The sequence below is a fragment of the Brachionichthys hirsutus genome, chromosome 10 (genome assembly GCF_040956055.1).
Source record: "Brachionichthys hirsutus isolate HB-005 chromosome 10, CSIRO-AGI_Bhir_v1, whole genome shotgun sequence".
Lineage (NCBI taxonomy): Eukaryota > Metazoa > Chordata > Actinopteri > Lophiiformes > Brachionichthyidae > Brachionichthys > Brachionichthys hirsutus.
The window spans coordinates 4,831,271-4,856,603 of NC_090906.1; the positions used below are offsets into that span (position 1 = coordinate 4,831,271).

Below are 25,333 nucleotides of genomic sequence, written 5' to 3' on the forward strand. Positions count from 1 at the left end.
TGACAGATTATATGTGTTGTCATGGGATCCATCACGCTTCTGGGTATTAAAGGTTTTTAATCAACTAAAAATAAAAATAATAATAATTAGCATTTAACTGGGTGAGAACTCCATGAAATACAAATGTTATCCTTTAAGCTATTCTCTCTCTCTCTCTCTCTCTCTCTCTCTCTCTCTCCCCAAGACTTCAAACATAAGTCTACCCACTCTGTCTGTTTTAGCTCTTTATAATGGGAACATCATAATCTGTCAAACAGAGCCGGGGAGATGATTTTCAGGCCATGACATGCGTCTCCGTGTTTTTTGTTACACTGTAAGACTGTCAGGTCAAAGTGGCAATAATAAATCAGCTATCTCACAGTTTATATTTGAGAAATACCTTTAAAAAAAAAAAGGTGTGACAAAGTATGAAGTCCAGGGCTGACATTAAACTTTGCAGACCTTCTTTTCTATGGACAGAATTTTTTTCTAAAAATTCAATTCAACTACAGCAGGTTGTCACAATACTCCATCAAGGAGGTTATGTGTGCACTTTGTGTTCCTTGTTCGTTGTTTGGATTGTCAGCAGAATGATGATCTAAAATATCAAACGGATTTCCATGAAACTTGGTGGGGGGGGGTGATGCCGGGGTCAGACAAGATGAACAGACAAACAGTAATATGATTGCTCTTCCCTGGTGGAGCCGCAAGTGTCATTCTCCTCCTGGATTGTGTGTTTGGACAGCGACCTCAGATCCCATGGGGAGGCGCTTCAGGAGACAGGACTGTTCCTTGTCAAAATGACTACACACCAGACTGCAGAGACCAGTGGGAGGGGGGGGGGGGGGTCAGGGTACCAAGATGGGGTATGGGGTTTCACTTTTTAATCACATCACAGTGGAAGATAATTCAGACAGTCTATGATTCCTTCAGTGTCTAGTCCCCTAAATCTAAGAACTGTCATTTTATTTTTTCTATTTTTTTACAAAGAATGAAAATGTCCTATCCAGAGAGGAAGTGGGCTGTCTTCCCTGGAGTCTGCATGTTCCACCACAGCAGTCCGGAAAAACAAACCAAACACTGGCTCTGGAGAAAGACGGAAAGTTTTCAGCGTCTACTGACAGACAGACGGTGTCCAGGCATTGCAATGTGAAGCTGCAGCCTGAGGCGCCTCCAGCTCACACACACTGAACTTTTATTTCATGTAAAGAAAATTAGAAAGTTATTATTAAACAAGGTATTGCGGGTTGATGTACTGTAAATCCATCTGTGATTTGTACACATGTGTTGTCAAAGCTTGAAACATTGAATATTTGTTGTTTACTGCAGATTAAGAGAGCAAACTGTGGCGCTGAAGTCCTTCAAATTAAGTCATTTTTCTCACTTTCTAAAAAAGACGAAATATAAAGAACTGTTGTAATCAGTGTTTGCATCCTGTTTGAGATCAGTCTCATCGGTTTGAGCATCACAGATGCAGTTTATAGTCAAATGAGGGCTACGTTTTATCCCACAGCTTTGGGTTTATCTCATAAAGTCAAAAATCTGACATTTTTATTCAAAATAAGAATTTTCATTTAGCTGTAGTCTTAATCTAAGGCACACATTCTAGTACCGTACATACCTGCACCTGATTCTTGTGGATGTTATTTCATGTTATCTCATATCTACGTGTGTGTGTGTGTGTGTGCTCAGCCACCCTTTTCGGCTGCAGCCTGTGATAGAACTCAGAAACAACCTGGTAACATTTTGAGTTATTTTTTTCCCCCAAAGAATCGGTAATCTTGCTAATTTCACATTTTAGCAGGGCGTACAAGTGTTCTTGATGCCACCGCTTCTTGTGAGAAATAAAATTTTGGATGGAAATCTAATGCGTCCTATAAAATGTGCCAGCTAAGGAAAGCATAGCTTTACACTGGCACTAACAGTCCAGAACAGAACGGCGGATTCATCCATCCAGTTACCAACCTGACAAAACAAGACGTGTTGGAGCGTTTTTTTCAACAGTTTAATTTCACAGTCATTTTATAATATGAGTATCATAAATGTCCGTGAATATATTTTGCCAAAGTTTGCTTCAAAAGGTTTTTTGTGAACATCCGAATGAGATTCATCTAAGACGAGACTTCAGCTCAGATGAGAGAGGCTTTTTGTGTTTATTCAGTCATCCTAGTAGTTAATCGTGAAGACTTGACTTGGCTGACTCTATGTGCTCATGCGCATGTGCGTGTGTGTGTGCGTACGAGGAGCGACATACTGTGACAGGTGCAAAAAGTCACAGCAGCTACAGTATCAGCTGCAGCAGTAGAAATACACACACACACACACACGCATATTGCATGCATGTGTGTGTGTGTGTGTGTGTGTGTGTGTGTTGGGGGTTGAATGCGTCGTTTCCAAAGAACGCCGTTTCCAAGGAGGAGGTTTCATATTTAAGTATGCTGAGGTAGCTGAGGTAGCTAAGGCTAACGTATCCTGTTCTGTTATATGTGTTATGTTGCATGTGTCCATTTATTTTTTCCATTTGTGCTAGTTTAAAAATTTAGAGCTTGTAATCTGATTGTTGTTGTTGTTCTTGTTGTTGTCATGTGATGTGTCTCAGGTGAAAGTCACATTTATCCATTTTACTGACCTCTATTGGTTGAAGCTTCAAGACTGAAGTCTGTTTGCTTTCACATAAACTGCTGATTGCCAAAACATGTCTGTTTTGGCATTTCATTTCCAGGAACCATTCCCTCAAAAACAGCTAAAAATGAAGCCAAATGAAATATTTTGTTATTATTTATTGGATTTTAATGACATATTTTTGGCACTGGAATATAAAAAGTATGACCGTACTATTTTTAAACACATCTTTTTTGTATACTTCTTCATCCCTACACTTAACTTAAGTGTCAGATTAAAAGAGATGAACCTTTAAATGTTTCGCATCCTCCCTCCTTCCTTTTCACAATGACCCCACTTCCCTGAAAGATTTGTCTGGATACATTCATGTTTTTTATGTTGTCAGGTGTTAACAGCATGATAGAGCTCACAATGGGAAATCACATAGTGCACGTACCGTGTGTCACTCACAAGCACTGAGAGACACACACACACACACACATAACAAGCCTACGCACATTCAGGCACACATTTGTGTTGACAGGACGATGCGGTTAAATCCCTTTCGATCAGAAAACAGACCCCGGCCCGTGTCTCAGCACACAGGACTGGAGGTATGCCCTGGAGTCAACACACACACAATGTCTTCCCTTTATTGCATTTACACGTGTACTGTATCTGCTGAGCAGAATACGTAGTTATGCATCATGTGCCGAATGTGCATGTGTGTGTGTGTGTGCGCGCGCGCAAGTTCCAGCAAGAGAGGTGTGCCAAATGAATCTCATGATCACAGACAGTTTATAGATGGTGAGCGAGTGTGTTGCTGCTTGAGCCAAAGTGGAACAAACATCTGCTGCCAAAATAAGGCAGGTCTGTAGTTGTCAAACAAATGTCTTATGTTCATTTCTTAATATACTGTAAAGTGGTGAGATTTGCTCTTTTTGTCACAAAAGTCCCAACTGTATAAAAGTTCTACACTGCTTTTCCTCAAAAATCAATGAAGTCATGGGTGTCTTCACTGGGTGCATCTGTTTGTGTGGCCTGGGCGGCTGCTCTCCTACAGCGGACTGTTTGCATGGAGATGTTACATAATGTTTGGCTGCCCTTGGGTTCTCGGGTGGAGACATCCGAGGGTCATTCAAGGCAAGGATCCTCCCTGCATCGAGGTAATGAACTGAAAGAGGGGGAAAAAACCCTGAAAGACCTGAAACAGGGCGAACAAACTCAAACATCAACTATTAATTTAATGAATCCATATTTAAACAGAATTATTTACCAAGGCAGGATGACTAACGAATGTCAACTGGACACTGTCACTCTCACCAAATAGGTCATGGCATCATTATAATATCAATTTCTGATATTTACTGATAAGCCGATGGTGGCGTTAGCCAGCGGCGTTTCAGTTGAGCGTGAACATGCTGCTTCCCTGAGCGGTTCGGGAGCAGGGTTGTGACTTTCCAATAAATTAGCAACAGAATTAGAAAAAAACATTTTTTACATTTTAAGGTTGGACATTTTATCCAGTTTGCTGAAAACAACTCCAGTCTGATGCTTACACAAGTTAGCTGGTGCTTTTTCAAGAGCAACAAGGTGAAGAATAACTACAGGTACAAAAATAAAATGACTTATCTCAGCACACAAAGCCAGAATGCTTAGGAAGCGCAGATGATTGTTTTAATCAGACCTTCTTAAAAACATACAATCTCATAAAATCAACGAGAGAAAAGCTCACAGGAAAGGTGAATTTCCTTATAGCTGTCGGTACGGTTGTGGCAACAGAGCATTTAATTAGCATTTCTTTGAATACTTGCTCCCACCATCTATTAGCTAAGCTCTTTGAGGGCCTTGTGAGTCACAAATAAACCAACATACACATGGCAATCCTCCCCATGGTAAAGCTGCTGCTGTCAGACACCTGGCAGATAATTCCTGACCACAAGTAGCATCTTAAATAGTTATAGGCACAAAAACAACATCATACCCAACCACAACATGACTGAACACTGCGATGATCGTTTCGGGCATCTTTGATCTATAAATATCTCCCTCAGACGTCATTCTGTGGTGCTATGTCGGCCAAGAGTCCGATTGTAAAGGAGACTGCTTTTGGATCCGTACCCTGGCCACCTGTACAGAAAACCTGTGCTGCTTTTTCCACCTTAAAATATTATTTTGTATGTTGTACGGATGTTACATGCTGCTATGTTGTGCCGGAAATTCCATTTAATGTGTGTTTCCTGCTAATTCCATGTCTGTTGGGTCCAAAAGATTTCCAGCTCTCTCTCTCTGAATACTTGCGGTCCGGAAAAAGCTGCAGCATGTGGCTGCACACCAACAGACAGGAGTGAGTGTGTGTATGTGTGTGTGCGTGTGTGTGTGCGTGAGTGAGACTGCATGGATATACATTCATATGCATGTGCGGTGTGTAGCCTGCAATTCTGAATGTGTATTTATAGCATGCAGCCTGTGTGTGTGTTTTTCTGCAGGTGTCCATGGTACAGTTCCAGTGGAGCGCAGGAGGTTAAATATTCCTGATTCTCCTTCTGTCCTTCTGCAGCCCTTTTGGCAACAGCTGTTTGACCGCAAGAGAGCTGACCCGCAATAAAATAGTCACCTTCATATCCCTCGGGGAAATTATATTTATTTTACTTATTTTACTTTATTATATGATAAAATGATAAAGGATTAAAAAATGCAGGGCATAATTATTTTCTTCTGAGAAAATACTGATGATGTAAAATGTGGAATGTTCCAGTTGAGTCACCTAAAAAGGGTATGGTGTTTGTGTTTGTCATATTTTGTGATCTTTTTTCAATAAGAGACAATAAAACTCACCCAAGCAATTCTGCAAATAAAGACATTTTTGAGTCCCTTGAGACTAGTTTGTTTAAATTGGTTATAAAATAGTTACTTAATTCCTCCCAATGCTAAAGAAATAATTTCAATACATTCCATTTAATATTCATAATTTATGACAGCAGCACCTAAAATCTTTTTTTTAAAGATTTCCAACAGATTTCTCATAATAAATAATTATAAACCACACGTATCACTAACTTTTTGCTGCTATTGCAAATAATTCTTATCTTATATACACATAAGAAACCCAGTCAAGCTTAGAAAAAAATCCATCTTGCTCCTCTCTGTTTTTTTTTTACAGCAAGGGAAATATATCTATTTAATTCTTTGTTTGCCAAATATGAAACTCTGCTTGTTTATTTCTTTATGGTATTAACTGCCCTTTGAGGTCTGCCAAGCCTGCTGGATTTTCCACCACCAAGCTGCTTATGAATTCCAGATGGCACTTTTGGAGACAAAGCACAAACAAGTCAGGAGAAATGTTGGCATGTCAAAGACGAGGAAGAAAAATGGAGATTGACTATTTTTGGCCTTTTGATAAAATCAGAAAATATGCTTTAGATGCATTTGCATTTTTTTATTTTAATGGCTGGTAAACATTCCTGATGTCTCTGAGCTCATGAAACTGATGCTCGTTCGATCGTGATGATGATGATGATGATGAATACATTTATTAGATGGAATGTTAGAGCTTCTAAGAGAAGCATTTCAAAAAAGCCCCTGCGGTCTTGTTTCCGTTGAAAGTCCGTTGATCATGTTGACGATTGCTCTAATATTAAATTAAACACAGCAAACAAACAGTAACTGCAATCTATTACTCCAGCACACAATGCACTGTAAAACCTTGCAGTGTAACATTACAAATTAATGATACATTAATGTTAAATTCTTTTTTTTAACTATATATATTAGAATTACAGTCATTACTGGAAACAACCAAGAGTTCATTAATACAAATCATAAAGGAATTATACTGAATTTTGTCCATTGGCTTTTCAAACCTAGATTATACAAGGGTAACCTCAAATGACCCCGTCAGCAGGGCAATAATGAAAATGTGTTTCTTCAAAAGCCTGTGTGTGTTGCATTTTGAAATGTTTCTTCCCATGATGCTCTTCTGTTTGTACTTACGTTTGCAGTGAATTCCTTTGGTATCCAGGCTGCGTGTATTATAGTTCACCCAGATTGCATTGCAGTCTGCAGCACTTCCCTGTGTGACGTGAATTCAGGGTAACGTGGTTTAGATTTTAATGGACAACAAAGTTTACAGTTCTTTGTGGCTTGTCTGCATCAAGAACAACTTAAGGCACCGAGTCCAAATGTTCTGTAGTGGCTGAAATTATTGCTTCTAAAATAGAAGAAGGAATGGTTTGTGTGGGATATTCTGTGCACATTGATGACTGTGATGGTTCTATCTGACCATTCAGTGATCTACTGGGTTTTCCCATCATATTTAATTAATTCCTCAGCTTTTTTGGAGCCTCATTGGAGGTTACATCAAAAGGATGCTGATGTTTTATTTTATCTGCTATCGTGCTCTATGTACGGTCAGCAGGTCATCCTTATCCACAGACTTCATCTTCTGGAGAACACAAATGTCCACTACATGTTGGGAAATAAAATCATGGCAGCTCTTCCTATAATTGTTAAGATCTGAAGAAAAAGAAAAAAAGAAAAAGGGATAAAAATAAATAATTTAAATATCTATTACTATTATTTAAAAAAAAGAAAAAGTACTCTGTTAAAATATAATCAAAATATTATTTAGTTATTTAGTTTGTATTTCACTTTAATGCTATTCCTTGAAGCCCAAAACCACAACCCTGAGTAAAGTTGTGTAGTGAGGTGAATCTTGAATGCTGGTTGTGATCCAATGAGTTTCTATCAATACAGTAAGTGGTGGGATAAACTGAAGGCCTCTCCACTGGACACACAACTCTTTATACAACTAAGCTTTACCATAACAAGTCAGGTCTGTGTGTGGGCGTCGCATGCACACACACACACACACACACACATACAACAAGAAGGAACGACAGAGAGGAATGATAAGATATACGAAGCAACCAGTACTGCAGCAGCCATGCCCAAAATTAGTAAGGGGAGTTAGCTCCACATGTCCGCCTGTTCTTCTCTCTCTCTCTCTCTCTCTACTTTTTTTTAATATGAAAGTATATAGAACAGGGTTAAAAAAGAACAGTGGTCTTCAGTGGTCTCTGACAAATGCAGGTGACATTAAATCAATGAAAGGACAATCAACCATGTGCCATGTGCTAACCTCCTTCAGCACAGCTGGATGTGAATGATTTGAAAAGGTCCCAGTCGCTCTAGTCATCATCAAATACACTGTGGTGACAGGTCTGGGTGGGGCGAGAGCAGACCGTGGGAGATAACGGAAAATCAATAGATCCCTTAGAATCTTTATTGTCGCTATAGAAGGGGCGGTTAGATATCTTCAAATTGCCATTGGAAACCATAGGATTAGATAGAAGATGGTTAGGCTGAAGACTTTTGGGCCAGTGTTGAGAGCAAATCAATGACAAGCCTATTAGTGTTTGTGTCAGCTGCTCTGTTTGCCTGGAGGGAGATGGAAGGAACAGAGGCTGCTGAAGACGAGGGCAAATGGGTGAAGAAAGAAGCAGCAGGGATAGAGATAAAAGGGAAATGCCAGATAAAAAAAGAACTTCAAAAGAGAAAAAACAGACTTCTGGACAATATCTGGAAGAAAAAAGCCTTTTCTGAGGTTGTCCTGCAAAAAAAGAAAAGAAAAAGAGACATTCCTGCCTCAGAGGTTGCTGAGAGAACAGCCAATGTGTTTATGGCATCCTCACCACAAACAACAGATGCATCAAATCCATGCTTGGTTCTCTTTTTTTCTTTTTTTTTGGTCCCAATTATATCAATAAAAATGAGATGGATGTCGTAAGTTTTGAAAAGAAAAAACAAACGCGCCTGTTTGCAAGTTGAAACTCTCCACCTCCATCTACTGACTGAGTCGTGCAAGGGTCGACCAGAACGTGGTATTTTATATTCCAGCAAAATATCAGTTCATTAATGACTGACTGAATTAATGAAATGTACAAGCACTCATTTTTTTCATTTGCTGAATCTGAGTAGATATCCCTTTGAATGCAGTTTTATTTTTGCACAGGTCTGAGGTTTGATGAATGCAATTTGAATTTTTGGATTTGTGTTTTGAGAATTTGAGAAACGGTGGAGGTGCGTTAGCGACTGTGGAAAAACTGTAAGCCAATTGTTATTATAATTGTAACCTTACAGTGCATCAAACAGGATTTCAAATGGAGACACAAAGCCACAATGCTGTGGAATTATTGCACATTTACAGTTTCTATTTCACCGATACAGGATATAAAAATGGGGATTTGCAGATTTTGTAGGCTATTAAAGTTTCAGTAATTCCCACATGAACAATATAAGAAGATTCTCTACTAAATCACTTCCCTCGGGCGACATGCAGCAGCAATCCTGAGCGACACGGCAGCATGTAAATGGTAGTGTTCGGTAATCTGCGCCATGAATAGGAGTCGGAAGAGTCAGCTGAATGGCGTCGGTCAGAGTACACTGAGCTATACGTCATTGGACACCCTGCAAGACAATCAGAAAGTGGATTCCAAGTAACCTCACTCCTGCACGGACACGTCTTCTGTCAGGTCCAAGCCATGAGAAATACTCGTAATTCCAGACAGTGTTGTAAATGCATCCTTTCTTTCGTGTGTGTGTGTGTGTGTGTGTGTGTGTGTGTGTGTGTGTCTCAAATTACACTCCAGTCTCTTTGGGACAGTCCTAAAGATAGTGACCAGGCGGGTCACTACACTGTGGTGTAGCATTGCAGCATTCGGATGCAGAGGGAGAGAAGAGAGAAGCTGTTTCGAGCTTGTGAACTAACAAATGTTTTATATTATGTTAAATCCTAAAAGCTACTGACAGTATAATATAGATAAATAAAAAAAATCCCTCCGTGTGAGGTGGATTAACCTGATTTAGAAATATGATGACATTTCTGAATTGGCCTGCAAAACGTTAAATAAATATAGTAACAAATAATAATGGATCGGAGCTTGAGAGGCCATCAAAACGTCCCAGTGCGTGTCCGATAGAATAGAATAGAATAGAACAGAACAGAATAGAATAGAATAGAATAGAATAGAATAGAATAGAATAGAACAGAACAACAGAATAGAATAGAATAGAATAGAATAGAATAGAATAGAACAGAACAACAGAATAGAATAGAATAGAATAGAATAGAATAGAATAGAACATAATATAATAGAATAGAACCGAACATAATAGAATAGAATAGATTTGAATAGAATGGAATAGAATAGTTCACTTTCAATGGAGGCTGCAGTCTTCATCAGTGTCACTAATGAAAGCTGCGTGCTTTGTGACAGCAGGATGGAGTCCTTTGTTCTCACACCTCCACGTCGGTCACCTTGTAACGATGTGAGCCCCCCCCTCACGGTGATGAAGATGATGCTCTCCTCTCCCCACCAATGGTGCGAGTTAGATGGGAGGGGAGAAGGAGGGAGGACAGGAGAGAGAGAGAGAGAGAGAGAGAGAGAGAGAGAGAGAGAGAGAGAGAGAGAGAGAGAGAGAGAGAGAGAGAGAGAAGGGGTGGGGGGGGGGGCAGTGGATGTAGCTCTCGCTGCGTGCCGGGGGTGAGCTACCTAAGCCCGGGCGGCTCTGCCGGAACATCCATGGGTGGCTGCGTGGGGAGCCACCACGACTCCTCGGGCAGCCTGAACGAGAACTCGGACGGCACTGGAGGTAAGCTGCGTGTCCTGTCGGCGCGTCTACGCGGCTACAAGCTCGGCTTCTGAGGGAGACTTCCTCCAGGCTTCCTGCGTGTTGTCCTGGCTGGAGGTCCCCTTACCCGAGCCAGACACACTGGAGACACACACCGCAGCCCTCCTGGGTGTCTCCCCGGGAGAGGAGGACGAGAAGCGGGGATATATCGGGGTCACTACTACTTAATAAAGTGGGGTGAGGGGGGGGATATTAATTGTGCCTTCCTTCTGTTCGTGGCGTTTTAGCAGCTAGCCGGCTGGGTGTAGCATAGTTAGCTCCGCTAGCCGTTCAGCGTTAACGAATGTGGGTCGCGAGACGGGAAGCAGGGAAGACAGTTTTATTTACAAGTTACCGTTAGCTTAGCTTAGCTTAGCTTAGCACAAGCTGCGCTGAGGCGTTTTGTTTCTGCCGGGTATATGCGAGGGTTTTTGGAGCTGGAAAAGTGCTCGCTGGTAAAAAAAGAAGAGGCGTGAAAAACTTATTTGCTGCTTCAGCATCGCGGGGGGGTGGGGGGGGGGAGACGGGACCGTTATTACGGAGTTTAGCTGAAGGCCTGAAAGGAGCAGATGAACGCAAGGCTTTTATTGAGCAATACACACTTAAGGTTGTGAGACATGGAAACGTGTTTTTGTGTGATGCATTTCGCATGAAATCATTATTATTTTTTGTTCCTGTCATAATAGTGCAACCTGCCTGTGACTGGTTCAACCATCGAGATGCGTTTGTTTCATTAAATCTGGTGTTGCGCACAGAGCAGACAGTTTGAATGGCTTTCATTTAATTTTAAGTTCCCTTAGCTTGGGCTAGGGATGTTGCACTAAAATTCTTAGCCACATTGAACAAGGAGATATATTATACATCAAACAAAACTGTAGTTTTCTGGTTGACTGGTCTTGAGAAAGGATCTCAGGAATGGCCAGTGAGGTATTCTAATGTTGGGTCAGGGTTAGGCTGGAGAGTGCTGAACATCTACAGATGCTAATGCTAACCTTAACTCCGAGTCCTGTCTTATCACCCGAAATGCAAAACCTCCCATCTGCAAAATGATCCAGAAAAAGTAGTGGAAAACCTCAATGCATCAATACTGAGTCGGTATTGTTTACACATGATGCAGTAATAAAGTCTAAAATCAGTGGATTGTGCATTACGTATCCTTAAAACACAGCATTCTGCAAGAAAGCAACACGATTTTGCAGATGCACGGGTCGTGGTGTCGTGCAAACTGGTTTCAGAGATCCCTTTATCTGTCCAGGAGTGCACGCCTGTAACAATAGAGCCAACCTGCTGTACCATCGAGGGGTCTGTTGGCGCCATCCGTCCGTTTGTCCGTCCGTCCGTCTATCTGTAGAAAGCTTGATTAAAAAAATGTTTTGGTTAAGAATGAAATGTGACATATTGATAGAGCTATTTTCATATCACCACTGATCGAAACTGAAAAGTGAAAATGTGCAACCATAACCACGCAAAAGAAACCCGTACTTAATATTTACGTTGTCATTTTTCATGTGATTAAAGGACAATTACTCTTTCAACAATGTGCCGTTCTTGTTTGCAGGTGCTTCTTGGCGCTAGAGGCAGGCGAGCACGCGAAGTCAGTCTGTTAGCTCGAGGCTCTGTTGTCTTCAGACAGGCAGGCGAAGGTTGGCGGCGCTACCGGAGCGTGCTGCGTCCTCGTTTTAGAGCGTGTGTATCGGCAGCAGGTGTAACTCGACACCTTCATCGGGACGTCTTCCTCGCTCTCTGTGTGCTCCCACACACTCCCACACGCACAGACTGTTCTGCTGCTGTGTTGGTCCAGATGTGTTAGTCCCAGCCCTTTAACGGGACACTTGGGTTTCCGGTTGGGCTCTGTCTGAGTGTGTGAGGGAGTTTGTCCCCCCCCCCCTGCCCCCACGTTTATAGCGGGTTGTTGTTCATTTCTTTCTGAAGTCGTGGGTTAGAATAATCTCTAAAGATGTTTTGAGTGTACTCTTAACTTCTTATTTTTCTGTTCTTTTTGTGTGCCCCCCCCCCCCCCCCCCCTGCCTGTCTTTCTCTCCATTTCCTTTCTCTCCATCTTTCCTCTCTCTCTCTCTCATTCCTCCTCCCAGTGGCTCTAGGGCGTAACCAGGCCCTGAAGAGAGAGCGGCCTAAATGGAAAAGCGACTACCCAATGACCGAAGGCCAGCTGCGCAGCAAGCGGGATGAATTCTGGGATACGGCGCCGGCGTTCGAGGGCAGGAAGGAGATCTGGGATGCGTTGCGGGCGGCGGCCAGCGCCTTTGAGAGCAGTGACCACTTGCTGGCTCAAGCCATCCTGGACGGGGCCAGCATCACCCTGCCTCACGGTAGCACAACGCCACAGAGCGGTAGACGTCATAGATGGTTCACGGCGTTTGCTTTATTGTCCGTGAAATGCAGCTTGTTGGATTTTAATGTAGGACAAGTTAATCTCCCTCTTCTCAGCTTCTCGAGAGAAATGACAACTCGGGAAGTAGAAGCTGCAGATCTTGTTCTGTGTGCTAGTTCTGATGCGTACGGACACGCTGCGGGTGAATCGCTGCCTGTGGGGAAGGTGGGAATAATTATTATGCTAATTGGCCAACTGTTACCGTTTAGCCGGATTGTTTACCACCCTGGCCGGTAAAAATAACAAATTCTCAGCTGCCAGTAGCTTTTGGATGAATCATTTTCCAGTTTTTAAAGATGTCTCCTTCACGTCAAACTCGGGATGTGGCGGACATATTGAAATGTAGCTGCGTTTAAACGTTACGTTTAAAGGTACGTCCATTATTACCTTTTCTGGTTAAATCAATGGACAGATCATACCTGCAAAGAATGTATCAATAAGATCAGTTTAAAAGTGTTTCTAACATAAACACTGTGATGATGATTCATTATTTAAAAACATCTTTTTTTTGTTTGTTTTTTTTTTACCTGCTTTCGTTAGATAATGCCGTCGTAAATTCATATGATCGCTGAACGTCAGAATCGCGGCAGCAAACGGTTGTCGTTCAACCTAATCAATAAATCTGGGCCCCGGACATCCTGCTCAAAGTAATTTGTAAAAAAGTGTTTAGGTGAAAGGTGTTTTTATTTTCATCCATATTCATAGTCGATATGAAAGGTCTACAAGACGGTGGTGAGGACAGCCATGATGGACGGCTTAGAGACGGTGGTGCTGAGGAAGAGACAGGAGGCGGAGCTAGAAGAGGAGGAGATGAAGGTGCTGAGGTTCTCCTTGGGAGTGACCAGGTTGGATAGGATTAGAAATGAGACAATGAGAGGGACAGTGAAGGTTAGACATTTTGGAGACAAGGTCAGAGAGACCAGACTTTGATGGTTTGGACATGTCCAGAGGAGAGACAGGGACTATATCGGTAGAAGGATGCTGAGGATGGAACTGCCAGGGAACAGGGCTAGAGGACGACCCAGGAGAAGATACATGGACGTGGTGAGGGAGGACATGAGAGTGGCTGGTGTTGGGGAGGACGATGCAAAGGACAGGGTGAAGTGGAGAAGGTTGGGTTGCTGTGGCGACCTCTCAGGAGACAAGCCGGAAAAAAAAGATGAAGAAGATTCATAGTCAGTCTGTCAAACTGGGTTGATTCTTGTTGAGTTTTTTTCTTTTGCACCATATCTCTTGCGTCCTCAGTGTGAGTTGCTGGACTTGCGACCCACATCCACACACAGAATGCCGGTTTCACTCTCCTTCCACCCTTTACTCTCTTGGTTTCGCTAACTCTGGTGGGCGGTAACCCGAGACGAAGCCTGATTGCCCTCACCTTTACCGCGGCAGCCGTCGTCTGGAGAACAGAGAGCAGCTTCCCTTGAGTTTCTGCTGACTCAGCACTGTCTAATTTACCGCAGTACTCATTAAGTCCCACCAGTGGCTCCAGCTGTAATCTAAGCCTCCGAGCATCAGGATCAATGGCGTGACATTTTTAAATACTAGTTACAACGGATGTGGAGCGAGAGTTTTCACCGTTGTTCTAATTTTACCTCTACCACGTGGGGGGGGGGGGTATTTTGAGCGATCCGGATGCTTGTCTGATTCCAACAAGAAAATCCGGATTTTCTCATTTACTTATAATGGAGGCTTTTAAAATAAATATCTTGTAAAATAAGCATCCAATTAACTCGCCGAGAATCACAGTCATAGAAGGGTCTGATATGAACTGTCATGCAAAATGTCTTCTGGGTCTGATCCAGAATGAGGTCAGGAAAAAATAAAATATTTTAACATTGAAAATGTATGGATTAAAAAATCAGTTAAAAAAAAAACACATCAACTCTGATTTAGTTTTACTTTTCATGGTCGGTGTATAAAGATGCCGAGAACAATTTAGAACCGTTTGATGATGATCCAGATCACCATGTGGACGGTGTAAATCCAATTAGGAGGGGAATGAGCTGCTTGGTGGAGGTCTGTCCTCGCTTACTTGTTTTTCTAGATTGTTTGTTTTTAAATGAAAACCATCACTACAAACTTGAAAATATAAACTGTTGGGGGGGAAACGGGATGTTTCACATTTTCTTCATTATCTAAAGTAATGGCATTAAGGGGCCTCAGTCTGAAATCCTTTTAAAGAACCCCCCCCCCCTAAGTTTCTGTGTGTGCAGTGATAACTCCTCCTCACTGCATCTTGATTCCCCTTCTCCCCACCACGTCTGTCTGAATCACAGCAGGGTGTCATGTTTTTATTGTAGTATTAAACCAGACACGACCTTCCCCTTCTCCTTTTCACTCACTGACCTTTCCTCATTTTCAAGCGTTTCGGATTCTCAATTCCTCATTTCATTTCACCAAAGCGAAATGCGAAATGTCAATGGAATGTCAGAGTTCAGAAAAAAACCACCCTTTTAACGTTCCGTTTACGAAGGCAGCCATGGAAATGTACAGAATGCACCACGTTCATGATCAAACCGGGAGCATGAATTATTCCGAGCATTCATTTGGGAAGAGAACGTTTTGAGACGCTGAAGACAGTTGACAATTTGTCCAGAGCCAGGGTTTGACTCCCCCCCCCCCCCCCCCCCCCCCCCCTATTCTTCCAGGCGCTCTGACGGAATGTTACGATGAACTGGGAAATCGATACCAGCTGCCAGTCTACTGCCTCTCTCCTCCAGTCAACATGATTGAAGAGCGATCCGAGGAGCCCGACTGTTCGGATCCCGATTCCGGGGCGGCGGATCCCTCCGCAGGCAGTGCCAGTGATCCAGCTTCAGGAGGGGAGTGCCAGCTCCGGCTCCGGCTTTCCACGGGGCGTGACATCCGGCTGGCGGTCCGATCCGCGGACACGGTCGGCGTGATGAAGCGTCGCCTGCAAAGTCACGAAGGCGTGCCTGCGGCGTCCCAGCGCTGGTTCTTCTCAGGTCGGCCTCTGACTGACAGGCTGCGCTTGGACCAACTCAACATCTCCAGGGACTACGTGGTGCAGGTCATCATAAGCCAGCCTCCAGCACCAGAGCCAGTATCGGCACCGGGACACACGCCAGAGGCCACTGGGCCGGTAGCCGTGGAGGGCGTGGCTTCGGTGCCACAGAGGCCCACATCGGTGGAAAATTAACCAGGAAGGCCGAAAGTCGCGGACTAAAGAGGAGGATAAAGAGAGAAGGACAAAGGAGCTCGGACTCCTCTCTCTCTCTGAAGGGCTTTCTGTGGGCAGAAGCCGACTGCTGGAACAAACAGACTATTTAAATGAGACTTTTGGTTTTACACGTTGACCTTTTTAAGTCTTTTTAGCTGTTCCTAAGGAACCGATGAGCAAAGAGAGAACTTCGATCGATGACTTGAAGGGTTTCCTTCCTTTACCGTTTCCATTCGAGTTCTGCGCTCTGGTCGAGCTGGTTCTGCAGATTTCTGCTCGAGGCTACAGGGTTTTACATGTTCTTTCATTTCAACACGAGCAGTTTAGAAAGCGTCACAATCCTAACAGTTCAGGCAGGTCTTTTTGGTTATACATGAATAAATAAATAAAAATTCCGTCACTATGCTAAAATCTATGACGAAACATTGATGTGTAAAGAATTTGCAGTCGGGCGGCACGAAGAATGTTCCAGCGAGCCGACGGGCGACTAGCTGCTTATTTTATTCTGCTTCAAAGAACAATCAGAGTAATAATCATTAGTAGTCTGCCTGGCTGTGTGTGTGTGTGTGTGTGTGTGTGTGTGTGTGTGTGAGAGAGAGAGAGCGTGGATATTCACTTATGTTCAAAACACAACTTGTTCTTGTGACAAAAGGCTGGAACACCAGAAACACAGTTGCATATTTTGATGAAAGATAGATTGTTTTTTTTTATTAAAGTTGGTCGTTGTTTCTATTCCTCTGACTCTGTCTGAATCCTTGACTTGAGTTGTTTTTAATATGCAATCTACATTCTGCTGTCGTCTTTCAGTGCCTGTTTATGGCTAATAATCATTGTTAGAGCTAAAAAAATATGCAATTTGATGCATGCTACATCTCAGTAAAAAAAAAAGGGACCGTGTAACGCAGCACATAAATGTGTGAGTCCACCAAGTGAAGGATTACTTTCCTGTTGAGTATAATAACTATCAAAGCTCAGAGATCATAAGAAACTAAATTAGATTGTATCTGAAAAGATTCCTGAACTGGAGCGTCGTCATCTACATTATAACATTTAAAGAAATAAGACATTTTGGGGAATTTAATTTAGCCTCATTATATGAGATTGATACCTTGCTAATAATGTAAGTAAGGTAAATACGTAGTTTGGCATAAAGGCTAAACTACGTATTTAATATTATTTCAAACTTTTACCTATTTTTTCCGATTAAATACTTATTTATTTTATATACCGGTACTGTTTTTACACTGCCTGCAAAGTTCTGACAATGTCTGTACTGCAAACCTGCTGAACTATTAAAGCTGGGATGTTTTTTTCTTATTGTTCGGTGTCATCTTCACTGAAGCCAGGATGAGTCCAGGCGATGGACGCCGCCTTCCATGCCAGTAAATCTAGCATCTCTGAGGCTCTCTGTAATTCATCACGTATTGTTTTGGTGTAGTAATACACAAAACAAGTTTTTGTGTTGGAGTTTTGTCTGAACTGTCGCTGAATTGGTTGCTTGCTTACAATGTTAATTACTACACGTGCTTGGCATAGTATATTTAGATCTTTTACTTTTATAAACTACTGAATATTCCTCCTTTTATGTCGATGCTTTTCAGCCAAGCAGAACATGGACAATTCCATGAGAAAAACCATTATGATGCAAGAAGTGCTGCCAACTGGCGTTCCCAGCTTTTACAACCAATGCACAAGACGGAAGGAAGGCGGAACTAACCTGCGTGGCTTCAAGCTGTGTGTCATTAAACTGTAAAGTTCTTGAATGTTATTGCAGAGTGGGGGAAGGGAAGTGGAGACAATCCAATTAAAAGTTCCGCTGCCGTCATGAAAGAACAACTTTGTCCCACAGATCATCGTTTCAACATGAATTTTCCTGTTAAGAGACGTTTACACCGGCCCGGAAGAGACGAGTCCTTTATTCATCTTCACCGATGAAATTGCCGAAGGGGCATCTGAGACTCTGGGAAGCTCCGGGCAAAAGAAACCAGTCGCTCCGCTCCACGCCTCGTGTGCGGAGATGTCCCGTCTAAAGACACACGCGCAGCGGGAGGCTCCGTCTTCACGAGCTGCTTTTCACTGATGAGTTGAACAACGGTCATTTCTCCAGAAGTATTTGCACAGGTGGATTCCGAACTGTTTCAGTCACACATGATATTCTCTGTAGGAATAAACAATGTGTTCATTCTATTGACGGATCGAATCCACGCTCTGTTTCACTTCTAAAAAGTGATTTCTGCTTTATTTCCAGTTCTTTCAATGGCGGTCTGATCTATTGCACTTTTTCTTTCTTCTTGTTCTTCTTCCTAAGAACTCTCACCGGCCCGGTGAAGCACCGCCATCATGCTTCCGTCACGAGCAGACGTTTGAAGTTCCCTTTTCCCTTGAGGTTTCTGTCCCGACTTCCCTCCCAGGCGTGGCCGTGGCGTCGCATGGCATAGAGAGACTAGGAATGTTTAGCCCCGGCCATGGTGACCTTGCTCCAAACCGTATAATCAAATAAACACGCCGACCATAAGCACAGGGGTCCTAAAACTACACCATGAACTACACTTACTCTTTCATAGGTCAAATAGTTGTAGTCTTATTTTTACTTCATCATATTCTAAGGTTACACAGTAACCTTAGTTACTTCTGTCTGTTGTTTCACAGACAGAAGTTCCTCTTTAGTGTGTTGGGAATTTTTCAGTTCTACTTCTGGCACACATATAAGCAGAGGTGGCATTTGAATTCGAGCAGACGCATCAAACACACAACCAGCGAGTCTGTTTTCAACTGGGAATCGATTTGCACCAGTCCAGCCGTCAAGGTAAGACCTCACCTCATTAATAGATGATCAATAAAAGGGCATCATAAAGTTGACGCTACAATAAGTATTCAAATCGTATGTTTAATTAATTAGGACTTGTCCCTGTATAGTGTATTCCTGATCATCACTGATGGATAATTGTCAGGTCACTATATGAGATTAGTCCACATTAATTGATAATCAGATGAGTGTTATTTCATATATCTGTAAGTTTTGGTTACAGTTGGATTTAAGTATTGTCTCGGTCAATAGAAACACATTTCCATGCAGAATATTAGTGTTAGGGTTCCTTAGAAGAACTGTGGTTCCATGCTTTGCTTTAGCAGTAGCCAAGAAAGGGTTGCCAAATAAACCGGAAGGGTCGAATATCAGCTTCTTATTACCGTACAGTTTTATTGTAACGTTCTTGATCGCTTTACTTCAGCTTTAGTTCAAAGTTAATATGCAACAGCAACAAAGGTCACAAGTAGACAATGTTCTGTCAAAGGGTTAAACAAAAAAAAACCATTTGACAGCCACAGTTACACTCTTTACTCGTCAGAAACTTGCTGGTGAAAAGCCTCGTGTTTCACCTTATTGTGAGGAACAAGGGTGTTCGAGCGCATTGAAGCGTCGACCTGTCCAGATGTGAAATGAATAAAAGATATAAGTAATAATGCTTCGCTCCCCTTCTTCCAGATGCTTCTCCTCGTGCCCCTGATTTACACAATGAGCTGCGTCTGCTCTGTGAGCACCCAAGACCAGCCGGAGGTTCTGATGAAAAATGGTCGGTGATGTCATTTCTTCATTTCTTTGCATTTGTCTCTTCGCCAAACATGCAGCAAATGTTGATTCAAGCTGTGTGTGTGTGTTTGTGTGTGTCACTAGTTCTGGTCCTGAGGGTGCCGCATGAAATAAGTACCAAGGTGCATGTCCCTCTCACCTGCGGAGAAGCTCATCAGAACAAGCTTCTGTTTTGGAAGAAAAACGGTAACACATCTCCGCTTCCACTCCTCCTAATCCGTCTCTTAGCACCTGAGCCATTCTGCTAGCAGGCTATGATTCGATGCTGCCAAATCTTGAAATACAGAACACTGGAAATGGTTTCCTCGGTCAGGCGACAGTGTTCTGGTGTCTTGCACGATATTCTGAAGCATTGGTTTCATCATGTCCTTTTCCCCCAGGCTTGGAGCTCGAGCCGGCTCTGCAGGGAAACAAAGTCAAGGTCCTGGTGGAGGACAAGGATGGAGGAAACTACACTTGTCACCTCAGCAAAAATGGAGAATACCTCAACCACACTGTGATCATGGTCCGACTAAACCCAGACAACAGGCTTGTGATACTGGAAAAGCAATCCCCAGAAGAAGGTAAGAGAAGGAAAATGGAGGGAGGGAGGCGTTGCACACATTTATCGGAAAAAAAAATTGTTTTGCTTTATTGATCAAACAAAATGCTAAATATCCTGTTACAGTTGATATGGATCGTCTGAGTTATCTGGCTTTTTCACAGTAACCCCATTGATATCTGATTACTGGATCTCGCTTTAACTTACTAGTTTTTATAATACTGGAACTTAATAAAGAACCTTCTCCAAAACATAACAGAGAGATTAAACACAATGAGAAAAGCACGCAGAGAGCGCAGACCTCCGCCAAGCAGCTCATTCCCCTCATCATTAGATTTACACCGTCAACATGGTAATCTGGATCATCACCAAAAGGTTCTAAATTGTTCTTGGTATCTTTATACACCAACCATGAAAAGTAAAACATTTTAACTGATCTTTGAATCCGTAAATGGAGTTTTCAATGTTAAAATTGTAATAATTTCTTCCTGACCTCATTCTGGATCCGATCCGGATGAGTTAGACGCCCCCACCTTACATGACTGTGTCAAAATCCATAAACATAATATAATCAACCGACATATTGAGGAGCACATTTTGAAGCTCCATTGACTGCAATGTTTCCGGAAATTTCAAAGTGATCCAGAATCCAGGCTCTCTTCTGAATAATAACCAAATTGTATCATCTGTTCCTGGTAACATTCCCAACCTTTGCTTAAAATGTCATCAAGTTCTGTCTGTAACCTTTTGCGTTATCTTGCTAACAGACAGACAGATTTACCTGGGCGGAGGTGAATATAGGTGTTGACGGTGTCTGTGCTCCTCCAGGTCACATCCACTGCTCGGCACCGAACTACACAGGCTCCTTCCAGTGCACCTGGAAAAAGACACGGTCCAGATCCCACGCTGCTGTACTCCTGGTGAAGGCAGAATGGTGAGGACCAAACCCCAAACTCCCGCATCACTCGTCCAAATAATGTCCACCGGATCACGAGTCCTGTTCCAGATATTCCTGCCAACCATTCTTCTGTCTTTTAGGAATTTGGAACAGATTCCCTGTGAGCTGAATGCTGATGGATCAGGCCTTAGCTGCCAGCATGCCAACTGCCCATACAGAGAGGAGAAGCACGGCATCTCTCTCACTGTTTACATGTACAGCTACGCTCTACTGGAGGCCTACAAAAAGGCCTTCTACCTCAGAGATATTGGTAAGCGATTGTAATTTGGCATCTTTCCCCCCCAAAAAAAGGCGTTTATTATTTGTTCGTTTGTTTTTACTTATTTTGGTCAGGAAATTAACAATAAATCTTTATGTAGTTTGGTTATAAGGGCTTCCATCATCCACCTTTACTGCCCTCTGACTCATCTCATCTAATCTGTCCTGCTTTTCTTTCTCCACCTCCTTCCTCTCATTCATCGCCCCATATATAGTGAGGCCAGAAAAAGTCCCTAACCTACGCATCATCAATGGTAACTTCAGCTGGAGCTACCCAGATTCCTGGGAGAAGCCCTGCACCTACTTCAGGCTGCACTTCCAGGTCAAGATGGTCCGTAACAAACAAAACTGTGACAGTGAAGATTCCATTCTGGTAATTAATGATGATGATCAGATTCCAGTTTACACTTAGTTAATGTAAACGTACATTTTCTGACTCTCACTTCCTTTGTGCAGCACACCACGTCTGAGGAAACGACATATAAGGTTGATTACAAAACCAGGAAGTACGTATTCTGCGTGCGCGCTCAGGACAGATATACCAACGGCCCATTCAGCCCATGGAGCCACTGCATGTAGGTATATTAGCGATGGGAGTAGGTACTGGTTTGACCCAGTTTGCTTCCAAATATGTCATTTTTATGCAACTGTACAATTTCTCCAAATAATACCACCAATATGACGCCAAAGATTCTTACCCATGCTGCTTCATTCCTGTTCCCAGAGTGAAAAAGCCTCATCTGACTTGTCAACCGGAGCCATGAGAAAAACCAAGGATAGACGGCGTCAGGGTTTTTTGTCTTCCAACATTTTAAGTATAAATGTGAGAATGCATAATATATATTTTTTTACTATTAATATTTATCATGCTGTCGTTCCTTTGTTACCGCATAGCACAATGTTCAAAAGAAATATTTGTAATATTGGTGAAATCAATTATTAAATCCCAAATTCCATCTGCAAACAAATAATTTTAAAATGTTTAACATTTCTTAATAAATTGCTGAACATGATTATCAATTGATGTTTTTTTTTTATTGTGATGAAATGTTTCACTACGGTAGAATATAATTACAGCTAGGATATCATGGATACACACACACACACACACACATACATATTACTGTTGTAAGTATAAGAGATCGGCCCACGGGGTCCGGTCCTCGTCAGAGGACTATGAAGCTGGTGTTGAGGAGACTCGCCTAGCGCTCACTGCCACACCATCCAGAATGCCCCCCCCCCCCCCGCCAACTCTGGCAGAATATTCGCTTTACCGCATACCTCTCCAGCCACGCCCGTTATCAGCACCTCTCCTCTGTGATCTGTGCACTTGGTGAATGGCAAGGAATATATTTAGTGCCCTGGGCAGCAGGTATCAGGGACCTGTTAATTTCATTGGCGAGAACAACTTTATAATAACGTTTAGAACAACGTTACACTTCTCATCCAAGAGAGGTGAACTGAAGAGCCTGGCAGGCTTCTTCAGTTCTAAATGACTGGTCGAGGGTCCCGATTCTTAAACGCCTGTTGGAGCAGAAACAAAGAAACAAAGAAAGGACTGAAACCACAAAAGACACTGTGATGAACTGGCGGCTTGTCCGGAGCGTACCTTGCCTCTCGCCTGTAGAATGCTGGGATAGGCTCCAGCACTACCCGTGACCCAGTTACGGACAAGCGGGTTTAAAAAATGAAAAGATCAAAAGACAACATCGATGAACTGTTGTTGCAAGTCTGTAGTTTCCCTCTTGGCTCCAAACAAAGGGCGACACAATTGGAAATTATTCATATTAACAAGTGCCTTCTGGCAACATAATCTAAAGGTATTAGAAGAAGGAAGAGTGCCAGCTGCACACATGAATGTGCATACATGTGCACACACATATGTTGTGCACATTCTAACAATGGGCCGTAACATAAACAAGGATTTCTGCCAGACGCGTTTCAGGAGGTGATTACAGAACTACGCAAACTACACAGGACTGACTGGATGGTTTATTTAGCTGTTTTTGGGTTGATAAGGACCCAAACCCTCCATAATAGTGTAGAAACATGGGAAAGGTGAGTTTTTCATAATATGGGATCTTTAGGATAAACCTGTGAAATTACAAAGTATTTTCCTGTAGCTATAAATAAGCAATGAATACAACAGAGCGTCACAGTCTCCATCATTACGCAGGTCTACTCAGGCAGCAATAATCAGGTCTGATCACATTCCATCAGCGCGAGCAGACAGTGAGGCCCTGAACTACAGGTGTGCATGTAAACCATCTCACCTGCCTCCTCTTTGGTCCTGCATATTACAAACGCATTTAGATAGTCAGATCTATTGTGTTGCTGTGTAAACATTTAATGTCACGTTTAACGTAGTTTCACATTGTTTTGCTGCTTTTTATTGGGGGTCATTTCCTCTTTGATGCTTTGAGTGATGTTTGATGTCTGTTTCATCTTCATTTGCCATTCTAGAGATAAACCTTCTGTGGTTTCTTGCTGTTCACATCCAAAGCGTACTTTGTTACATGGTACTGTGGTACTTTCTGTCACTTTGGATTCCACTTAATATTCTAGAATGCCATGTATTGAAATTCATGTTTACTATAGTGACTGCAGCTCTAGAAGAGACAACACCGGCCTTGTGCGGACAGTTCCAGTAATACTAAACACCAGGATTGATGGCCCAGAAAAACATGTAGAGACTGTCAATACATTGAAAATCAATGATTGTGTCTTTAACCAGATTTGAGATGTGAAAGGGGAAGTGATACATGTCAAAGGATGCCTGTAAGGTGGACGAGGCGATGATGGAAAAGCACCTGGTTGAGCAAGTCCAGACCTTTTGGTGTAGTGGAGCAAAACAGGAACAAAAAACTTCCACAGAGGTGATGCAGGTTTTTGCCACGCGGTTCTACTTGAGCTCAAAGGTCACGTTTCCTGATGTCATCGACACAGAGCACCGACAAACCGAGGAAAGATGAGGCCAAGTCTCTTTGCGTTACTCACCAGTTCACATCACAAATCTAAAGGGACACGATTTGGGAAAGCTGCAAATCCCTTTTCCTACAGAGCAACAACTGAAACTTTGCTGAAGAACAATCCCAATCCGGCAGAGAGAAAAGGGGAAACCTTAGAGACGATGCTGCATTGATTCTTGCCGCTGTGGGTTGAAAGTCATCCAGTGGAATAGTGCACGGCACAGTGAAAACTGGGCGATGCAGAGAAACCACAGCTCCTAGAACCTTTTGTTTTTTGGAGGATTTTTATTTTCTTAAGTTCACCAACTCAGTTAAAAGCTCTGGTGAAAATGAACTCAATGGCTCCAAAAATGTGTGTTTTCTTTTTCTTTCTTCCTTCTTTTACCGTGAAGGTCAAACCTACGAGACTATTGCTGTCAGGTGCAGCGCTATAATAAAGGAACTGAAGAGCCTGGCTAGAGATTTGAACTCTCTGAGTGACACGTAGTTCCATATTCCCTCATTGGTTCATTTGTGACAGCTTATCCTACGTAGCGTCACGGAGGGGTGGAGCCGTTCCCAGCTGACTTTGGACACAAGGACAAAATTCCAGTTTGTCATTCATTTCACACTCTACTGCATGTTGTTTGGTGATGAGAGGAACTTGGAGAACCCAGAGTGACAAGGTTCTGCGCCCTCAGGTGGATTTGAACCCAGGACTTTCCATCTTGCCGCAAGGAGTAAAGCGCCAAACAAACCACTGTTGCCCTGGTTGCATATGAAGTTTGTAGGACAGGTGGTTCGTGGCCACAAACTTAAATGACCTTTCAGCCCACACAAGTGGATCTCGGGGTTAACACACTCTAGAGCAGTTGTCCACTTATTCGAAGGTCGGTGGGTCGTTACAAGCCCAGCGTTCTACAGCCAGAGTGTCTTTGGGGATGATGCTGAATCCCAGACTGTTCCCAGTGGCTGTCCCGCGGTGTGTGTGTGTGTGCGTGTGTGTGTGTGTGTGCGTGTGAGTGACCATGTGACTGCTCTTAATAAGCAGGTGACACCACCGTGTAAATATTTGAGTAAATGGGTGAATGCTGGTTCATGATGCAAGTCGGTCAGACTAGAAAGGCGCTGTAGAAGAACAGTCCATTTACTTGTATAGCAACCGCCAATATTACCGTCATATACAAAAACAATATTTGAAAAAAAAGATCCGTT

General features: G+C 42.7%; 2 protein-coding genes across 2 annotated transcripts; both read left to right on the plus strand.

The window, feature by feature from the left end:
* The first annotated feature begins 10,132 nt into the window (after nt 1–10,132).
* ubtd2 (ubiquitin domain containing 2) lies at nt 10,133–16,537 on the plus strand. Its single transcript, XM_068744723.1, has 3 exons — nt 10,133–10,233; nt 12,345–12,581; nt 15,292–16,537. The coding sequence occupies exons 1-3, from the start codon at nt 10,164–10,166 to the stop codon at nt 15,801–15,803; spliced, it is 819 nt and encodes a 272-aa protein (XP_068600824.1). The 5' UTR covers nt 10,133–10,163; the 3' UTR covers nt 15,804–16,537.
* Nucleotides 16,538–19,308: 2,771 nt separating this feature from the next.
* Nucleotides 19,309–21,963, plus strand: il12bb (interleukin 12B, b). The gene is made up of 8 exons (XM_068744745.1): nt 19,309–19,396; nt 19,498–19,599; nt 19,794–19,976; nt 20,783–20,888; nt 20,993–21,162; nt 21,386–21,543; nt 21,627–21,745; nt 21,895–21,963. Exons 1-8 carry the CDS (start codon nt 19,309–19,311, stop codon nt 21,932–21,934), a joined length of 966 nt encoding a protein of 321 aa, XP_068600846.1. The 3' UTR covers nt 21,935–21,963.
* The last annotated feature ends 3,370 nt before the right edge of the window (nt 21,964–25,333 follow it).

Excerpts from the sequence above, each read along its gene's own strand:
- il12bb (XM_068744745.1), top strand. The coding sequence starts at position 19,309 with ATGCTTCTCCTCGTGCCCCTGATTTACACAATGAGCTGCGTCTGCTCT. Across the intron at positions 19,977-20,782 it reads AAAGCAATCCCCAGAAGAAG|GTCACATCCACTGCTCGGCA; the intron begins GTAAGAGAAGGA and ends GTGCTCCTCCAG. Across the intron at positions 21,163-21,385 it reads CTTCTACCTCAGAGATATTG|TGAGGCCAGAAAAAGTCCCT; the intron begins GTAAGCGATTGT and ends CCCCATATATAG.
- ubtd2 (XM_068744723.1), top strand. The coding sequence starts at position 10,164 with ATGGGTGGCTGCGTGGGGAGCCACCACGACTCCTCGGGCAGCCTGAAC. Across the intron at positions 10,234-12,344 it reads GAACTCGGACGGCACTGGAG|TGGCTCTAGGGCGTAACCAG; the intron begins GTAAGCTGCGTG and ends TCCTCCTCCCAG. Across the intron at positions 12,582-15,291 it reads CAGCATCACCCTGCCTCACG|GCGCTCTGACGGAATGTTAC; the intron begins GTAGCACAACGC and ends CTATTCTTCCAG.